The 19,437-nt window shown below is 47.7% G+C and overlaps 1 protein-coding gene across 5 annotated transcripts in view; it reads right to left on the reverse strand.

The window, feature by feature from the left end:
• The window catches only part of MGRN1 (mahogunin ring finger 1), a 50,409-nt gene that overhangs the window by 10,878 nt on the left and 20,094 nt on the right, over positions 1 to 19,437 (reverse strand). For all 5 annotated transcript variants that reach the window (XM_030958094.1, XM_030958098.1, XM_030958097.1 and 2 more), the window contains 5 exons: positions 13,031 to 13,148; positions 9,509 to 9,575; positions 6,623 to 6,675; positions 4,360 to 4,407; positions 1,308 to 1,376 (listed from right to left, as the gene is read on the reverse strand). In XM_030958094.1, the coding sequence (XP_030813954.1) occupies positions 1,308 to 1,376; positions 4,360 to 4,407; positions 6,623 to 6,675; positions 9,509 to 9,575; positions 13,031 to 13,148 (355 nt within the window). The remainder of the gene's footprint in view (positions 1 to 1,307; positions 1,377 to 4,359; positions 4,408 to 6,622; positions 6,676 to 9,508; positions 9,576 to 13,030; positions 13,149 to 19,437) is intronic.

Consider the following 19,437-nt stretch of genomic DNA (forward strand, 5'->3'; position numbering starts at 1 on the left):
ACAAATTGGATCACAGCCACTGATCAAGCTGGGAGAGAAACTCCCTGTCCAACCACAAGACTGACACCAGAAAACTCCACAGTCTCCCCAGTGATGTCACAGAAGTTGTGCCAGAGCCCACCTCGACGACCCAGGATGGGGGGTGCCCTCCACCTTCACCTGGGGCCCCTTTGGTCACCTGGGCTAACACATGCCAGACCAGGGGCACCCTCAGTGTAAACAGCATTTGTGCTGCTGCCACATCCTCACCCAGCCTTTTTTTGGAGGGAGAGCAGGCTCTTTGCTGTCCCACTCACATGGTTTGCTGAATAAGGAAGAACAAAAATGGCCCCAGGCCACTTGTCTGATGGGCCAGGAACATGGGATTGCTGGATCACGAGAATCATCACAAGACCCAAAAAGAAGCCCTCAATCCTGTTAATTCCCTCCCTCGATCCTGTGCAAGAAAAATCTTGGAAAAGACTTCTCCCTCCTGCCTCTTCAGGTGCTGTTGGCACAGGCAGACAGGCACCACAGGATGCTCTGGGCAGGGCACTGCAGAGGAAATCCTGCTTGTCTTGCTCCACTGTGTGCAAATAGTGCACTCCACACCCCGGAGCTTTGTGGTCCCAAGGCCAGCACTGGGTACACTCCACAGCCCAGGTGGCAGCAAAGGGCAGCTCTACAAAGGCTACAGGAAGAATAAAGCAGCCACACAACCTGTGCAGGGCTGTGCAGCAGGCTGGCATCCAGCAGCAGCTCCTGCCTCACGTTTCTGGTTATGGCATTTGCATCTACATCCCTTAGGGGTGCTGAGCTCCCTCCTGTTGGGGAATGCAAGAGGAGTGCAAGAGGAATGTCTCTGGACACTGGCAAGCCCCAGAGAGCTCAGTTCTCTGAAACACTACAGGAACATGCAGAACCCCCAGCCAGAACATGGAGGAGCCACAAGAGCAAAGCAGAGACACCAGGCACGACTGCCTTGACTGCAGAGAGACAGCAACACTGGCTCTCTACAAGCCTTAAAAATCGGTGCTCTGACACACCCCTGGGGCATTGATGCCCTTCTCTCCTGCAATCCCAGCCACAGGGAACATCCTCAAGAGCCTCACGCTCCCTAAAATTACCTCAGCACAACTCCACTGACTGCTTGGGCCTGACACCAGGGATGAGCTGTCATCTCTGGGCTTCTTGGTGCCTGCAGGAATCACACAGCCTGGACTCTGGGAAGCACCTCCTCACTACCCTGACAATCCCCATTGTTAGGCTCAAAAGCAGAAGGTGCAGGCTGGAAACTCCCAGCTGAGGGAGCTCCTGGGCACCTTTACCTTGGTCTCCTGGTTGTTCTTGTTCTCGATGCCGTAGATCTCCTGCAGCAGGTAGCTCACCCGGTCAACCTAGGGGAGAACACCACAGCTGGAGTGACAGCTGCTCTGGCCTTACTGGTTTGTGACCACCTTCCCTCCCTCCCTGTGTCAAATGTCTGTGTTACATCCAGAGCTCCCCTACAGTGACATGAAAAAGGTAACAAACAAATATTGCAAAAGGACAGCTGGGAGAATGAGCCTCCCCTTGCTCAGAAAGTAGAGCCCATCCTGCCTGGTCTGAGCAGAGAGTAAAACAGAAGTGGCTAGCTGGCTATCAAGATAATCTAAAAACAAGTACTCTGCTTGGCTCAGACATTGAGAACACCCACAGCTCAAACAATCCAGAGGCAATCAGCTTCTACACTCCTCTTCTCTCCTCTCTGAGGTCCTGCTTAACTTCGACCAGGATGAACTTCCACCTATTTTTGCAACCTCAGAGGATGGGCTGTGCCAGCAGCTCCTTCCCAGCACACCATGGCAGCACATCACCTCCATGCCCATCCCCTGGGAGCATAAGGTTGAGTTACTGAGGACAGACAAACCATGTCCCTTAGCATGAGGAGCACTCGAGGAATAACTCTGTGTTAGTGCAATGTCATTTACTGCCATCCCCAGGCCCTTGGTGGCATCTCTAAACTGGGGGTGTGGTGGCAGAAGGTGCTTGAGGCACAGGTGGAAGTTGCTCAGAGCCCCAGCCTGGGACAACTCCAACTCACGACTTCTGCAAACTGGCAGCTGCCTGCAAACCCCACTGAGCAGCTGAATTTCAGCACTGAGGCTGATTCAGTCAAGATTCAGTCCTGTTAAACATCTTCATTGATGATCTAGATGAGGGGATCAGATGTACCCCCAGTAAGTTCACAGATAACACAGTTTGGTGCGAGTGTTCATCTGCTGGATGGTAGGAAGGCTCTGCAGAAGGATCTGTAACACCAGGGGAGGCTCAGCTTGGACACCAGGAGGAATTTCTTCACAGAAAGGGTTGTCAAACATTGGAAGGGGCTGCCCAGGAGGTGATGGAGTCACCATCCCTGGAGGTGTTCAAGGAATGACTGTGCTGGGTGCCATGGTGGTGACCACTCACAGGTTGGACTCGATGATCTTGCAGCTCTTTCCCAACCTAAATGATTCAGTGATCTGATGCTACACAGCAGCTTCCCCAGAGCAGGATGTGTTCCTCCACAGAAACCCTCACAACAGGTAAAAGGGTGAGGGGGTTGCAAGGTACCAAACAGGCACATCTCCCAAAAAGTGGGAGGAAACACTTTCCTGCCATCTCCAGTAGCTGTCCAGCTCCCAACATGCAGTGAAGCCAAGCCACCAGCGCCCCATGCTACAAAGAGCTCATCAATCCCATGGCCTCTGTAATTGCCATGTCAAAGTGGCCTCTCTCCTCTCTCTGGTCACCACTCAGCAGAGCAGTGGCTTTGCCATGGCACCCCAGTGCTGCAGAAGGTGACACATGGCAAGGTGGGGGCAGGAGCTGGCTGTACCCATTTGCCAGTTCAGAAATGCTCTGAGCTGGGACACAGCAGTGATAACAAACCAATTCCAGAGTGTCCCTGTGTAACTCAGTGTGCAGCTCACAGACAATCTGTTCTAGGCCTGCATTTCATGGCAATGAGATCAGCTGTTGGACTGCTGAGCAAAACCCTCTGCAGTGGCTCACAACTCACCCAGGAAGTTTGGGAACAATTATGTGGGAGATGTTCTTTTGTAACTTGGCATTTCAAAGAGAGCCTTGTTCCAGCATCCTGACTCCTCAGAGGATCATGATGAGCAACTGTAAGTGCAGAAGTTGTCAGCTCAAAGCACAGAAGAGGTCAGGAAGAAAGAGGCCCAAGTCTCTGCAGGAGTCTGTGTTCCTTTTGACTTCTTCCCTCTAAAAATCCTAAGGAGCTTCTGTCCCAGTAGGGAAAGGGTGAGCAGTGCAACAAAGCTCTTCCTGGGAAGAATTCTAGGTTTTCAGAGTGGGAGTAACTCAGAAGGAGCAGGTGGTTGTAGACAATTCTTCACCTTCATGCTTCTCCAACCCATCCCACACCACATCATCCTTCCAAAGGCTTCTGCTGCCATTTACAGCTTCAGCAGAGGCACACAGCGCCACTGGCCAAGTCCAGGTCATGGTTTTCTGCTGATCCAACTGTTTGTATTCACCCATGCTGACTTTCTTCAGGCAGGTTGGTGCTTACACAACAGCTGATCAGCTCATGCACTGCTGCTTCCTGATCAATGCCCACAAAAGGTACCCACAACCCTGGCAGTGGCAGGGAGGGGAAGGCAAAAGGAAAGCAGGGATGGCAAAGAATGAACAATGTTATACAGATGGTTTATTCCAGACACAGACTCTACACCTCTGCTCTGTTCTCCTAAGGGTGCAGATGCTATCTCAGTTTCAGTGGTGCTGTGTGTTTTTCCAAATGCCATCTTGAGCTATGATTACTGACAGTGCTTGTAGCTCTTTTCTGACCCAGGGACTGGAATGAACATCTTAGAGCAAAGAGTTTCTTATTAAGGCACTTAAAGATCTTCTTGGTAGCAAAAGGTACTTAATTCAAATCAGAAACCCCTAGCTAGCAAGTAAGCAGATGAAGTGAAACTCATTTAAAGCTAAAACACAGCACACAGCTAAAGCTGAAAGGATCAACCACCAAAATTTCATCTCTTTCTTGAAGACATTTCAAACTCATCCTTGCAGCAGAATCACTACCAGATTTCTTTTCAGAAGCTGAAATTCTTGGCAATCTTACCAGTTGCTTATGTATTTCTGGTTGGATGCAACTTCAATCCAGATAAAACACTACCCAGCTTCTGCACATCACACCACACCAGCATGGGGGACAAAATGGCAAAATGAAGGGTTGGCAGCACCTGGTGCCTTTGCTTACAATATCAGAGCTAAGGAGGTGAGACCTCAGGCTCTCAGTGAACACCAAACCCTCCCTCTGGCTACAGCCAGGCACCTGTGGGATGCCAGCAAGTCTTTAAGAGTAGAAAGGAAACAGGTACTTACAATCTGCTTCTGTTTTAGTGGTTTCACAGAAAAACTGCCATCAACATGCTAGCAGGAAAAAAAAAAAGGCATTAAAGCATGAAATAGCTGCAGTGCACAAATCAGAATGGGCTCATTTCAGAGCTAGTGTCTGCTAGCTAAGGGACAGTGGGGTTTGTATCAGCCTGGATAGCAGCATCCCTCCCAGCAGAGTTACTGGAACAGGGTATGGGGAGCTACTGGTCTGCTCCAGTGCAGAGCCAGGTGGGCTTGGCTCAAGTTAAATCTGGCTGAAGTGGCTCAGAGCCCACACAAAACTCCCCTGGCACACTGGATGCTTTCAGGTTGCAAGCAGTCCAAGTGGGTGCAGACACTTTCAGCCAGTCCAGCAAGACTTGAGGGGGATATTTGTTTACACCCTAACACCAAATGACAGAGTCACTGGAGGGCAGAGCCCTGACAGAGCAAGGGGCTGCCATGAGGCAGAGAACAAGGTTTGTCCACTGGATGGAGTCAGAAACAAGTCCCATGTGCTCCACATCCTCAGAGCTGTGAGCCTCTCATTTGCTCAGTGGCAGCAGGCACAGCTGGAACAATTCTGTGTGTGCCCGGTGCCACAATTAGTGATGGGAGTAGTGTGCCAGTTCTACTTTCCCCATCATCCACAAGGGCCACTAAACTGAAAGAAACCAGCTCCCCTGCCACAGCCTAGAGAGCAGCACAGGAGACTCAGGGGATGCTCAGCAGGTCCTGTGAACAGTGCAGGTCTGCAGGAGGAGTCTCAGAAGGGACAACAAAATCACACCCCAGACAAAACAGTCCTGTTTTCAGGCAAACAAGTTTCTGCCTTTGGAGGAGCTGCAAGGTCAAACTACACACAGAATCAAGGTTACTCCTCTGATCTTAAAGATACATACAAATAGCAAGTCACCAAGTCCTGCTGGTCTGTTTTTCCTCTGAACAAGCTCTGGGGATCAGCAGTGCTCATTTATCAAGGACCTCCTCTGGATTTATGGACCTACACTTCAAAAGCTGCAATTACTTTAAGGATGGGAAATATATTTTAACCAAACAGGGAGGATAAAGAACTCAACATGTACTTTGCCTTGTGACTTTTTATTAAAAGGGAGATTTTAATCTTGTTTTAAGCATTCAGTGGAAGATGAGAGATAAGAAGTGACTGAAGTATAACTGAAGGATTCCAGTGTGCTGTTTTTTTACATCAGCCAGAGGAAACTACAACAACATCTCTGCCCTGGTCCTAGGGGTGCTGCAGCTGATTCCATCTCATTTCTGACACATGTTCAATTGCCAGGAGTGAAGCTACCTACAAAGCCAGTGCTCAGAGCAGCCTTTCTAACAGGGAAAACTCACTTTCTTCACAGATCAAGTCAAATTAAAAAAGCAACCCAGAACACTTAGAGCATCTCCCAGCCATATGCTTCCTTAGGACTGACTGTGCTTGCCATGCCCTCTGACTCAGCTTGTCACCATCCACATTATCCACCTCAGAGGAACAGAATTAGGACCTGGCAGGGACCAGGCACACTGAGATACACAAGTCAGCCACCTGCCAGCTGGGAAGTGGGGAATTTCCAATAGCACAGCACTGATGCTGCTCCCCTCTACATTTCCAGCTCTGCTCCAGCAGCTCTTGCCTCACCTCAGCATGTCACTGCAAGTATCACCTGCCCAGAAAATGTGTCTGCAGTGTTACCACCACCAGACACACAGGGTTAGCTCCAGTTATGGATATTGCAACTGTTTTCAGGGTCCAGTTACCAAGGGAAGAGTTTGTTATCAAAGCCTGTGCACACAGCTTGGCCTTACCATCTAGGCAGGGCTTGGTTACACCAAACACCCCACCCACAAGCAGTGGAACTCAGCCCTTACACAGGATATACCCCAATCCTTGGTCCTGGGTGTAAACTCAGACCTAACAATAGTGCAATAGGGTCTGGACACAGCAGATCCAGTTCTGCAAAAATCACGGAGCCCTGGAAAACTGCATGGCAGCAGCCATGGCAAACACCTTCCCCCCTGCACGGGAACACAGGAAACAGCCCTGCCATTCCCTGAGTGACCAGCTCAGGTACAAATTATCATTACAGGCTGCACAGGAGCTGCTGCAAATGATTCCTTGTACCACAGCAGCAGCCAGGAACCCCAGGCACAGGCCAGGACTCCGCTGTGCCAAGTGTTATATAAACACAAACTAATGACCCGTGGAAATGTTTACATACACAAGAACAGGGACAGAGGGATGAAAAAAACCCTCATTTACCTTTTCAAATGCAGCCAGAAGAACGTGGGCATGACCAGTGACCTCAACCACCACTGCAAAAAGAGAAAGGGCAAAACTGGTTAAACCTCTCAAGCAGCACCAGCATAAAAGTATCCTGAGCTGAATTTTAGTCCACTTAAAACTTCTGAGCTGCCATTTGTTCTACTTTCACCTTCTCCTGCATTTAGAACTTCTCTTATCTTGTCATCAGGTTGGTTCAGAACAGAGCAAGAACAAAACCCTGCTGGGCTCTGTGGTGGGCCCTACACAACCATGCCTTCATTGTCCTGGGTGCTCCAAACTATCCCACTTTGTTAGCAGAGGGTTGGAAAGGGACAGTAAAACAAAGCACTCAGAGGGATTCTCCTGTCCCCTGAAATTCCTGGGCTTAATTACCTGAATTTATCACAGATCTATCTGGTTTAACAGCAATTGGCAGCACTTCCAGCCCTGTTATTTATCATTTTATTTCAGTCTAGTCAGACATGCTTATAAAACATTTATTTCTCATATTGACTCCAGACACTGAAACATCTCTGTCCAGCTTTCCCCAAAGACAAACATTTTCCCTCTTCCCAACTTGAGGGTTCCTTTTTAATCCCACAGCAATGGGAAGGGGCTGTCAGAGGTTGCAGTACTGCACTCCTGGCTACTTCAGCAACAGAGAGAAGAGGAGGTGAGGTACAATCCCAGCCTCTCTCTCTCTGACTCTGAGCTTCTGTTCAGCTCCAGCTGGTTGGATCCTTTTCCTGAATCCTGTTCAGACTCCTCATATGGAAGTGGGAGACAGAGCTTGTGAAGGAGTCACAGAGGGAAGGAAGGCATGGAAGCTCTCCTGCTGCTTGGAGTGATGAGGGCTGTGCTCAGCACAGGAGGAGAGCTCTGCCTGGAAAGTGCAGCTCAAGGAAGCAACTCCTGCTCTGTCTAAAAGGGAAAGGAGCTCCACAGCTTCCTGTGAGCTCCCAGAACAGCACAGACAACAGAGGAACAATTCAGACCATGTTTGGAAACAGCTGTATGAAGACTGGGGAGATTTGTCTGCAGATCTGCTGGGTAACTGAGGTTGGTCATGGCAATTTGGGGGGAATCGGGGACACAACACAATGCAGGAAAGGGGGGTAAAACTGGGAATACATCTGCTTGCTCCTCTCACTGCCAGCCAAGAGCAAGGCTGCTCTGTGTAAACAAAGTAAACAAAATGCTCAGAGTAAAGAAAATTCAGGTCCCTTCCCTCAGTGTGAATGGCCAAGGAAGAGGTAACAGCTCAGAGTGGTATGACCTGCTCTGTGCAGCACCTTTCCTTCCTGTTCTGTGCCTCTCCCTGGGAACAATCCCACTGGCAGGGCTCTCACTGCAAGCCATGGCAGAGTTCAGTCCAAACCAGCACCTCCCTGACTGCTATTTTAATTTACCATTCAACCTTATTTAACAGCTGTCATTTTCCAGGTGCTCCAAACACACCACACCAGCTCCTTCTCTAGTCCCATCAGTTAAAAAAAGAACCAAAATACACCATTTCCTCAAATCTTGCTCAAATGTCACACATTTTTGTGCTGATATTCTTTCCAAGAGGGGATTTAAAAGCAGTTGGTTTTCTAGGTTATTAAAATAGATGGGAGTAGATTATTGGCTAAGGCTGGGCATGGTATGTGCATAAATGTATGCTTCCCATACTGCCTCCTGTTCTATTTTTGATCCTTCTAGACAAGCCCAACATTAGAGAGTATAAACACCTTGCCAGAAGTTCCATAAACAGAGGAAGCTGTTTTATATTTATGGTCAAGAAATCCACATATATGTCGATTTTACTAACGGTGCCTGAAATCACTAAAAATAGATGCACTTTGGAAGTAATTTCCTTTATGTTGCACTGTGCTTTGTTAGTCACACTTTAAATTGGCTAATTCAGTTCTATTTCTGTCTGCTTGGAAGACTGTAAAACAATGTAATGAGTTTTTGAGCTTTTTCACATTTACAACACAAGAAACTGAGCAAGTGACTGACCCGAACAATGTGATCAACAACGGACTTTTTTTTCTTTTCTAATTATCTTAAATTTTGTACAAAAGGTTACAGAAGTGGTCCTGCTGACCATAAAAGCCCCCATTTTCAAAGAAAATGTGACTTCCTTGTGCCCTGTTCATTGCTGACACTCCAGATGAGCCCAAAAGCACAATTCCCCTAAGGGAAATACCATGTATGGTGAATAATAATCTAAAAATAACAGTCTAATATTCACTGGACTACCCTCTCCAAAAGAGCAGTGTGCTTTATAAAAAATCATCAATTAATCATAATTACAAATTATGATTAGTTATGAATTATTTTTAAATTTTAACCAACAATTATTTCTCCTGAAAGGTTGTGCTCTTTTATTAAAACCATTCAACATCCTCAGAAAAAGCGTAATTTCAAACTGCTGAATGAAGCTGCATTTGGCTCAAGAGTGACCTGAGTATTTTAAAGCCATTTCCTTTCCTCTGGCCATTTCCAGGTTTCTAGGAAGACAACTGACCCCTCCAAGAGGGAGAAAAGACCAGGCTCCACCCTTCTTGACCTATAAACTGCAAAAGCACAACCCAACAAGCAAGGATGTCCTTTGCTCTAATTTGTGTGCCTGGCACTGGTGGCAGAGCCAGGAGCTCTCCTGAACACTATTCCAATACTAAATACCTGGCCATTTTTTCCTGTTAAAAAATGAAGGCTATTTTTAAAAGTATGCTTTTTATGTGGTTAGCTTGGCCCTTTCAATAAAGGGAAGTTACAGCGAAGTCCCAAAATATTTTTATTCTGGAAAGGCTCCCCAAGGAGGCCAGTCCTGAAAGGGGTCACAGAAGCTCAGAGAGAGCCAGGAGAAGACCATGGGAACAGAACATCAACTCTTACCATCCCCTTCATCCACCACTGCTCTGATGACCACAGGGAACACGCCACGGTCCAAGTCAAAGTTCAGCTGGGGGAAAGAAATGAGCTGAGGTTACACAATTCACAGCAGACCTGCCTGAAGACACCACTGAGATCATGTCAGCTCAGTGAAGGGCCCTTCTGACACACCCCCAGCTCCTGGCCTCAAAAGGACATGACAGAGCAGGAGTGTGGCTGCAGCTCTTTTCACAGAGAGCAGCAGGCACAACTTCCCCAGGGTTTTTCCTGGGGAAAGCAGTGAGAAAACTCAGAGAGGAAGAAAAACAATTCTTATCTCTACTTGCTGCATCTGTTCTTCAGCACATGTAGAATGTGTCGTGAAGATTGTTTACCAAAGAAAGATTTCTTAATTGGACACTGGTGATGGTTGTTTAGATTGAGTGACCAATTAGGTCAAAGCTGTGACTGTCTGTAAGGGGTCACAGGTTTTTCTTTAGTATAGTTTGATATTGAACATTGAATATTATGTATGTAGTGTAATATAGTATAGTATAGCTTAATAAAGCTTTTCTTCAGCCTTCTGAAATCATGAAGTCAGAGCACATTAGTCCTCAGATGGGAACCATCCTACATCAATACAGGAGGATTTAAAATTCCAGGCACCAACTCTAAAAGGGAGTCAACTCCAACATACACACACTGACGTGGCACTAAGCACCAGCAAAGCAAGGCAAAGGATCTCACTTGGAATTCCAAATGGTATTTAATTCTCATTAATTCATGGATTCTAAAAGTCTTCTGAGTGATTTGTAGTAGGACAAGTTTCTTAAAATATATCCAGTGCCACAATTTTGCCTCCATACAACAGGATACATTGGCCTCAGCACAGCAGCACATTGTGCTCCCAACACCACAAAGAGACCCTGGCTCTGCTATGAAGTTCCTGAAGACATAAGAGCAAAATCTGCAAAACTTCAAGATCACACAACACTTTAAGGAAACACAGGACTGATTTTCATCTCTTGGCATGTCATGAAATACAGGTCCTTGAGTTTCTAATTGGTGAGAGTGAGAATTTGAGTGCAAGGGAAACAGACTCAGTTTCTCCCTTTGCCCTACACTTCATTAAAGCACATCAAAAGCTCTGTGTCATCTTAGAAATACAAGGAAAAGGCAACCTTACAAACACTGTCCTAAGCCAGGAAAGGAAGTGGCTCAGGGACTGGATTTCTGTTGCTTTTGTTAATTACCAACTTGGATGGTTTTGTCTCATCTCTTGCCAAGACTGAAAAAAAGATGTCATTTCACCCTGATGCTCCAGGTAATCTGTTTTCAGTTTCTCCATGAAAACTGAGACCCAGTTCCAGGTGCTGCAGCAGTTCAGACAGTGCTTTGGGGTTTCCATCATTTTGCCACAGCCCCAACATCATCTGCAGCCTGATTTGCTCCAGCTCCTCAAAAGAGAAACCATTTGAAGGGAAAATCACATCACAGCACTGAGGTTGCTTTACCATATAAATTCCAGTGTTCCTGAACAAAAGGCCTCTTTAAGGCACCATTTCACATTCATTTTTAGGGCCCTGAACACAACTCACTCAACACAAGCCATACTCTACAATTTCCAAGCAAATCAGTAAATGAGGAAGATAAAATAAACTTTTATAAAGCTTTTCACAGAACAACCCAACATAACATCAGTCTCCCTTCTTCCCCAGCCAAGATCGACGTCATATCCAAGTATTACACTAAGCAAAAATATGAAATAAATCTGGGGGTTTTGAACAACACCAATAACAAAGCTGGAAAGAAATCTGAAATATCAATTGCACACAGCTAAGACACTGCCAGCTGTCTCAGATAAAAGTGCTGCATTTTGGTGGCCAGTTGGGAAGATTTAGGACAAGGACCAATATGTAACACAGAGCTGACATGGGAGGGGAAACTCTTTGGATTCACAGTGCTTGTTCCACATTTTTTCCAGCTCCCAGTAACACCAATGAAATAAAAAGGAAACAGAGGATGCAGCAGAACAAGTAAAGAGAGCTGGAAACTCATTTTTCTTTTAAGCTGTCAAAGGGATGTGACTTTAGTACTTGAGTTAAAACCTTGCTGACAAGAACAAAAGTAAAAATTAAGCTTCTCAATTCTTTAAGAAGAAAGGGAACTGAGCTCTCTCAGACAACAGAAGGGATTGAAAAGCAGCTCTTCCAGGCTTTTGTAGGCTGAACTTGTGAAATCATCTATTGGCAGAGAAGCCAAGACATCAGGAGACCAGACTCTGCAGGCTTTTGGTAACCACCACGGCATTTGTTAAGGCACGGGACTGATTATAGCTGTAACTGTAACTTCAGGACAATAGCTATTCAATCTTTCAAATACATGAAACATTACTTTTTTTTTTCCTTTTTTCCCCTTTTTTTCTTCTTCTTTTTTTTTTAATAGGTAGAGTTATCTACCAAGGTTCACATACACAATACACTTGCACAGGCCTGGGTCAGGAAATGAACACCATTATCAGTATGCATTTCCTGGGAGAGGAACAAATATATTAGCAATAGCTACAGAAACAACTACTCTGCCTTTGAAATCTCTTACCACAATTCTGCATAGAGCAGGGGAAAGACCAAGGCTTTCCTTCCCTATGCCATGGGCAGGGGAAGCCTTTGGGTGAAAGTCTTAAGGCTCAGAAATGAGAGGCTTACTGCCCATGTTGGAATTTTGCAGATACCAAAGATACCAAAATCAACAGGACTTCACAAATCTTACTATGCAGAAAAGCCACAAATCTTAATTAAAACCAAGCCCTGGTCCATTTGCAGTTATGGGTTAAATTAAGAAGAGGAAAACATTCCCTTATTCAGCATTGATGCACCAGTGTAAATCTGCCCCAGAAGGAGGATATCCCTTCATAACACTGTAGTGCTACAGACAATAGTGCAGGATGTGGCCCTTTAACAGAACAGGACTCTACCAGAGCAGTGGTCTCCACACTATTCTGACTATTCATCCCATCAGTAATGTGTTTTGAGCACATATTCCCAAGATATGTGTGCTTATCATCTGTGAGTTATATACATGTAGTTTTGAAGTCCTTGCCACACCCCAATGAATTTTATTGCATGCACCTCACTCTGGAAACCACTGTTCTAGAGGACCACCCAAAAAACCCCAAAATCTTACAACTAAAACCCACAAAAACAGAGATCATGACAGACATTTGATCCCACAAGCTCTTTGGCTGGCAGGGAGGGGAAGGCCAAGCAAAGCAGGTTTTCCAGGAAAAGCTCCAGTGGCAATCTCTGCAGCCTCCTTCCGAAATCAGCTGATCACTGATATCAAAAGTCACTTCTCTGGATTTCCTCCAAGTTGGCCTGATCTGCCTGCCAAGTTCCCATTCTGCTCCTCCCAGGGCAGTACCCACAAAACACACTGGAGGAGCTGGGAGAAAGTGTCCCCCAGCCACAACTTCACAGCACCAAACAGAGACCAGTGCTTTGGGGACAACAGGGTGTGGAAAGAAGGGGACACTGAGAAGACACTTACCTCATCATCCTTCCACTCTGAGAAATCAATCTTGAAGGAAGGCAGGGAGAATTGCTGGCTTACCCCTCTCTTGTAGTGAACTGTCTCAGACTGCAGAGAGGGATTCTTTGTGCTGTATCTGAGGGAAGGGGAAAAGAAAACTCCGTGTGACCAAGGACTGCTCCCTGCCCGGCTCTCGCTCACTCCCGCCCGTCGGCCTCTCAGGAATCACAAGTGGCAGCTCTAAGGGCAGAGCTGGCAGGGGCTGGCAGCCATTCAGTGGGGACACAAAGAGGGGAGGGAAAGGTCAAAGCAAGAAGGTGAGCACAGGAAAGAGAAAGCAGCGCAGACAGGCAAGGTCTGATCGTGTCCATACTGACCTGCCTGGGTGCTGAGTCCAGTGGGTGCAGCAGCTTGGCAAAGGCCTGCTCCCTAAATCCATGGCCTAGCTTTAAGCTGGCTTGAAGCCCAGCACAGTCCCAATTTCTGCAGGAAACCCAGGAAGAACAAGCTATGACCTAACACAGGGAATAGACAACCCAGCAGGGTGCTGAAAGCTCTCCAGTGCCTACATGGGACAGCTCCACAGTGAGAAATGCTGCTTGGCTTCCACAATCCTGCTAAGCCTTCAATCCACTCCTCACTCCCTCCTGTGCTTCCCCAGGGGTGTTGCAGGGCTACCAACACCACCTGAGAGACACCAACCATCCTCCATCCCAGCCACCCAGAGAAGAGTCACAATTCTTCCACTGTCTCAAAGCTTGTCACTGAAACACCAGCACTGCCAGGCTGGAATAACATCTGGAATGGGACCACAGCTGCCATCCACCATCTGCTGCACCCTGAGCCCACCTGGTGCTGTCCTCCCCAGGAGACATTTCCCTGCCCACTCCCCCTTCCTGGAGGGTGATGTCTTGAGCTGGATGTGCACAGCCTCTCCCTGTTCTGGCACAGGAGAGGAGGCAGTGAACCCCAAAGCAGGGTGGGAACAGCTGAAGCTGCCTTTACCACCAAAACCTTTCTTGTCAAATGACCAACTCTGTGCTCAGAGCACACTGACAAAGTGGAGAGAAGGTGAGAGATCTCCTGCCCAAGAGACACTGCAGCAACATCCTCCCTCAGCACTGTGACAAGACAGGCTCCAGCCCCACAAGAAAATCCTCTGCCTTTCTCTGGAAAGCTCCAACAGTTCCTGCACCCTCTGAGGATCCAGAAGGTCAAGTGCCACAAGATCCATGTTAAATGCTGGAAGGTTGTGACAAAGGGCAGGTTCCCCATGTGCACTCTGCTCTTCCTGCCAAGGCATTAAGTTATTTATGACAATACCCTCAGAGCCCATTCTGCACTGTGCTGAAATTGTGCTGCTTTACTAGAAGGTCTCACTCCATCCTTTGCATTTCAAGCATGGTGAGGGGGAGATCAGAGTGACAGGTCTTTTATATGTGAATTACAGAGCGAGCAATTGAGTGAAGTTTTATTTACTGAGTTGTCAAGCACAATGAATAGAGCAAGCCCGTATCTAGCTCCTTTTTGTGGTGCTCTCAAAGCTTCCCAGCTCTGCAGAGAGGCACAATTCTCCCTCCACAGCTGGGAAAGCAAGAGATGGAAGAGTGACTTATCTAAGGTGACAGCAAGTCAGGAACTTACTGGAAATAAAGTGCAGGGGAGAGAGTGGAGGTGGGAAAGGGGTGTAAACATGATGCTGCTGAGTGCCAGGAATGCTGCAGGACCTGCATTTACAGCATCAGAAACCCAAACTAGGCTGCAACAGAAAAACAAATAACACACTTCCAAGGAGGACAGGGCAGAATAATACTCACATTGACTCACTGCTCTCAATGTCCCTGGGAAAAGAAATAAACCAGGCACACAGATTTTCTGAGCTGAAGAGTAGGACAAAATTATTAAGGAGTCTTCCCCAAGTGAGTTTTATGCCTCAGACTGTGTGAGTGCCTGGCTCCCATTGCCAAAACACATCAGACTTGGATCTGAACACCCGGATAACTCTGAGCACCTCCAGCCAGCAGCCAGTGGGCTGGTGAATTCCCTGCAAGTCTGATGGTCCCTGACTGCCTCACAGAAACGGATCACCCTTTGAGATGCAAAGGTTCCAATGGGATGCAAAGGTTCTCTGCACAAGACAACACTCCCTGTGCTACACAGGAGGGAAACTAGACAAGCTGTTTCAAAGCAGATGTCCTGCATATCAGGGTCTAAGGGGCCTCTACCCATCCCCTGCCCCTCTGGTTGGCATCTGCACAGTCAGCTATTCCCTGCCTGTGCTGCTGGGAGCTCACAGCAAACAACAGCAGGGAAGCTCTGTAGAGCTGTGCAGATGTGTTACAGAAAAAAAGAACACGTATCAAAGAATAAAGGACAGCAGAGAAGCAGCACGCTGCCTCTCTCTGCAGGAAGTATGAAAGCTGAATGTTTGTGCTGCTGTTGCTCAGACTGCACTGGGCCAGGCCTCCATCCAGAGGAGGACAAAACCACCTTGTGACCACTGGCAGCTCAGGACAGTGGAGAAGTGAGGGGGGTCTGTCCTATAAGGTCAGGAGCACACAGAAATCCTCGGTCACATTACTTTAAACCTGTTTGTTTGCTCAGGTACCCCTGACAACACGAGAATCCCAAGCAGCCCGAGATACCCCACTGCTGGCTGCAGCCCCCAGCTCTGACCTCAGGGTTCATGCAGCCCATCTCCTCCTGTGAGCTCTGTGACACACCTTTACTCACAAAAAGCAAACTACACTCTGCACTGACTCCTTCTTCCCTGGTGTCAAACCCTGCAAAGCCAGCTGTGTATCAGAGAACCAGCAGATGAAAGGCCTGTGACTGTATCCCAGTGATTTCTGAGAGAACTGGAACAAACTATTCCCCAGTCTCACTTTTCCTCTGTCAGCTGAGAAGCACCCACTGCCTGCAAGGAGAAACTCAGTCTGTGGCACCTGCAGACCCTAAGCAGCTCCCTAGTCAAAAGTGCCATGCTAGAGTTTGGCTAAGCAGAATTAAACTTCTGTTGCTACATGCTCACTGGGGTGTTTCCCCCTTCCCTCATCCCTGGTCTGTGCCTGGGGAAGTTCTCAGCAGGGCACCAGTCCCAGCTCCTGCAGATTTCTCCACTGCTGTGTTCCCATTCAGCTGTGCCTGGCACTGGGGCTGTCCTGGGCAGTCAAAGGGCAGCTCCTGTTCCTCCCACTGGGACCCCTGACTGAGAAGTGCCACACAAGGATCCCTGCCAGGCTGCCTGACTTACATAGAGCACTGTCCAGACCCCATTCCTCAGGAAAAGCAGGATGCATGGAGCAATGTTGCCCCTAGGGAAGACTTTTGACTAGAAATGGCTGAGACAACCTGTGCTTTGAAGGGCCTGTAGACAAAACAAGAATTCTCTTTCTTATCAGGGACGTGTTTCATGGCAATCTGCAGTGAACCAAGGACCAGGAGAGCTCCAGAGGGTGCTCAGGAAACAATTCTGTCACTGTCACAGGCTGTGACTGCCTGGCAAGCTCCATGTCCTCTTACAGATGATGAGGAAGGAGTCAGTCAAGCTCTGCTGGTGTTCAAAGGGGACAGGAGGTGATGTGGAACAAGCACCTCTCCTGCTCTCTCTCCCACCTGCTCATTCCCCTTTCATTTTGAGGAGGATCCCACAGGTCAGCTTTTGGGGAAGAGAGAAGCTGAACAAATGTTTCAACTCTAAGAGATTTTTACTGATAAAAGAAACACTACCAAACTACAGAATTAGACAAGATCCACCCCACAGAGGCTCCCACAAGGAGTCTGGAGGTTAACCAGGTGCTATGGCATTGCACTCTCTGAGAGTCTTCTCCTCCCCTCCTGCCTCCTTCAGGACTGAGTCTCCACTCCAAGCCAGGCAAAGACAAACCCCTCCCCACGCAGCTGAAACCCCAGTGCCCACATCCCCCCCCAGCCCCTGCAGAGCTCTGTCTGCAGCTGCTGGGAGCACCACCCTCCCAGCTCCAGCCAGGCTTCAGAGCTCACACAACAGCTACACACAGAGGCACAAAGGCCACAACTCTTAAGACAGACAGAGGGTTTGTCTGCTTGCTGCAATCTACAGAATTTGGCTCTGCAGCCTGTGAACTCTGCACACTCCAGTGTTCCCCTGGGGACTGGTGTGTGTCTGGATCAAAGCCACAAAGGCTTGTTCCTAGCAAAACCCAGCACTCGCCTCTGATTTCTTCACACAGAAGAAACCTCTGCACAAAGAATTCATATTAATCACCACAGCCAAAAGCAGCAAGAGCACCTTTCAAAGGCCCTGAGCAGACAGAGGCTATTAAATAACCAAAGGGATATCTGAGTGCCTCTGTCTCCTACGCAAGCTTGAATGAAAACAGCCGTGTGCTGATTTGGATTTCATTTTGGGACCCAACTCCTCCAACTTCCACACCAGGCAGAGCAGAGAATCATTGCAGGGTCATGTCCCCCATCAGCTCAGGAAACTGTGGGAGGAGGTTTGGGATGAGTGTAGTGGGCATTGCAAAACAAACAAGGAAATGGGGTTTATTTTTTCAATAAATCCATTTGCACATCGGCAACACAAACAGCACAGCCCCGGAAAGGGCAAGGATTGCAGAGCCAGACTGACCTATTTTCATTCTGTTTTCTCTTTATATTGAGAAAGTAGAACTTGGCAACAGCACTGGGATATGGGAGAGAATCTTTTGTGTCCAAAAAGGAAGATCTTTTTCATAAGAATGGGCTGCAAGGCTCCAAGCTCTCACGTCATATTTATCATGAGTTCCTGATCTGCCTGGATTGCTCATGCCTTCAGAACTGGCTCTTTTAAGTGCTTCCAGCTCCAGGCTTGGTTTGACTTCTTCCCCTGAGGAAAGAACCACTGCTGTCATGTTTGAACTGCACAATCCTTCCTGCTAGTCAGCAGGACACCTCCAGCTGGAACAGTCCCAGGGGCCCTGCCAGGAGCAGGCTAATGGTGTGCACATCCAGGATTCTGCCACACAAGGCAGGGATGCACTCATAAAAAGAGAACACAAATATCCCTGCAGCCTGCTCCAAAAACACACACTTGTCTCCCAAACCAAGGGTATCTAAGGTACAAACACATGAACCAGTTACTGCAGGAGAAGGCAGGCTACAACTGGGAGTGTTTTAACTATTCTCTGTGAGCTGCTGCCAGCCCCACAATGGAAATGCAATGCAGAGCACCCTCTCCTTTATCTGGGGGGAAAGTACATTAAGGGCAACCACTAGTGAGTAGTTGAGGCACAGCTCACACACCTCCATGTTTCTCCTGATTTCCATAACTAGAGAAAATAGACACAGCCAGAAAAAGAAATAAAACTGAAGATACTGAGGGGGGGTCCTGAGCTGTTCAGAGGCAGGTCAGTGCTAATTCCTTGCCACTAAAGAGACTTGGACATTGGTAGATCTGTTATCCTTGGGGTGATGCACTAGCTCATCCTCTGAGAACTGATCTCATCACAAAGTAACCAAGTAAAAGGCATTTCAAAGCTGAGAGGAGCAGTCCTCTCCAGATTTAAACTAATTTCTGTTTCATCCAAAAGGCTCCTACACATATCTGCACTCTAGCACCAGAAAGTGCAAGGTACCTTCCCCTGGGCATGGGGCTGCAGAGGTGAGCACAACTTCATAATCACCAACACAATCACCTTCACCAGACCTTGCTGCTCATCTGTGGTCCCACAGAAGTGATGACACAGCTCCCTGTGAGTTCAACAGTTCAGGACAAGAGGCAGACAGCTGTTGGCAGCTATGTGCTCCCATGGCTAGGAAATACTGCAGCTGAGTGTATCTCCCAGCACAATTACCTGGGAAAGTCTGCTGAACTTACTTTGAGACAGGTCAGGACAGGACTGACAAAACCACCAGCTTTTAAATGGAGCCCAAATAACTCCAGGAGGAAGCTCCTTGGCTTGCAGAAAGGCTTCCCCTTGGTCATGGAAACCAGCTAATCCCAAAGCCAGGCCCAAGACGCAGTGCTGTGGCTCTCAGCTGAGCAGAGGCTCCACAACAAGCAGAGGCACTGCTCAGGGAGAGCCACCTTCCCTTCCCTCCCCTTCCCTCCCTCCTCTCACCCCAAAGTGCTGGCAGGAGTTTTGCAGGAGTGCTGATACTATCAGGATCAGTGGCTGTTCCAGCAGGGAAGCAGGAATAACTCGTTTAGCACTTCTAAGGAGCCATGCTGCAGCTGAGAGCTGGGAGAAAATTCCTGCTTTTCACAGGGGGCCAGAAAGTTTCTCCCATTTTAAGATTCAGCATTGATTTAGGAGAGTGGAAAAAAAAAAGGTGTTTTGTTTTAAAGAGCATCTTCATCCCAATCAAGTGCAATAGAAGAAGTGTTGAATTTATACACAGGATAGCTTTTGCACATGCTTGTTCCATGAATGCAGCTGTTAGCACCAAAAGAGATTGAGGAA

Source organism: Camarhynchus parvulus, chromosome 14 (genome assembly GCF_901933205.1).
Source record: "Camarhynchus parvulus chromosome 14, STF_HiC, whole genome shotgun sequence".
In the NCBI taxonomy this organism is placed as follows: Eukaryota; Metazoa; Chordata; class Aves; order Passeriformes; family Thraupidae; genus Camarhynchus; species Camarhynchus parvulus.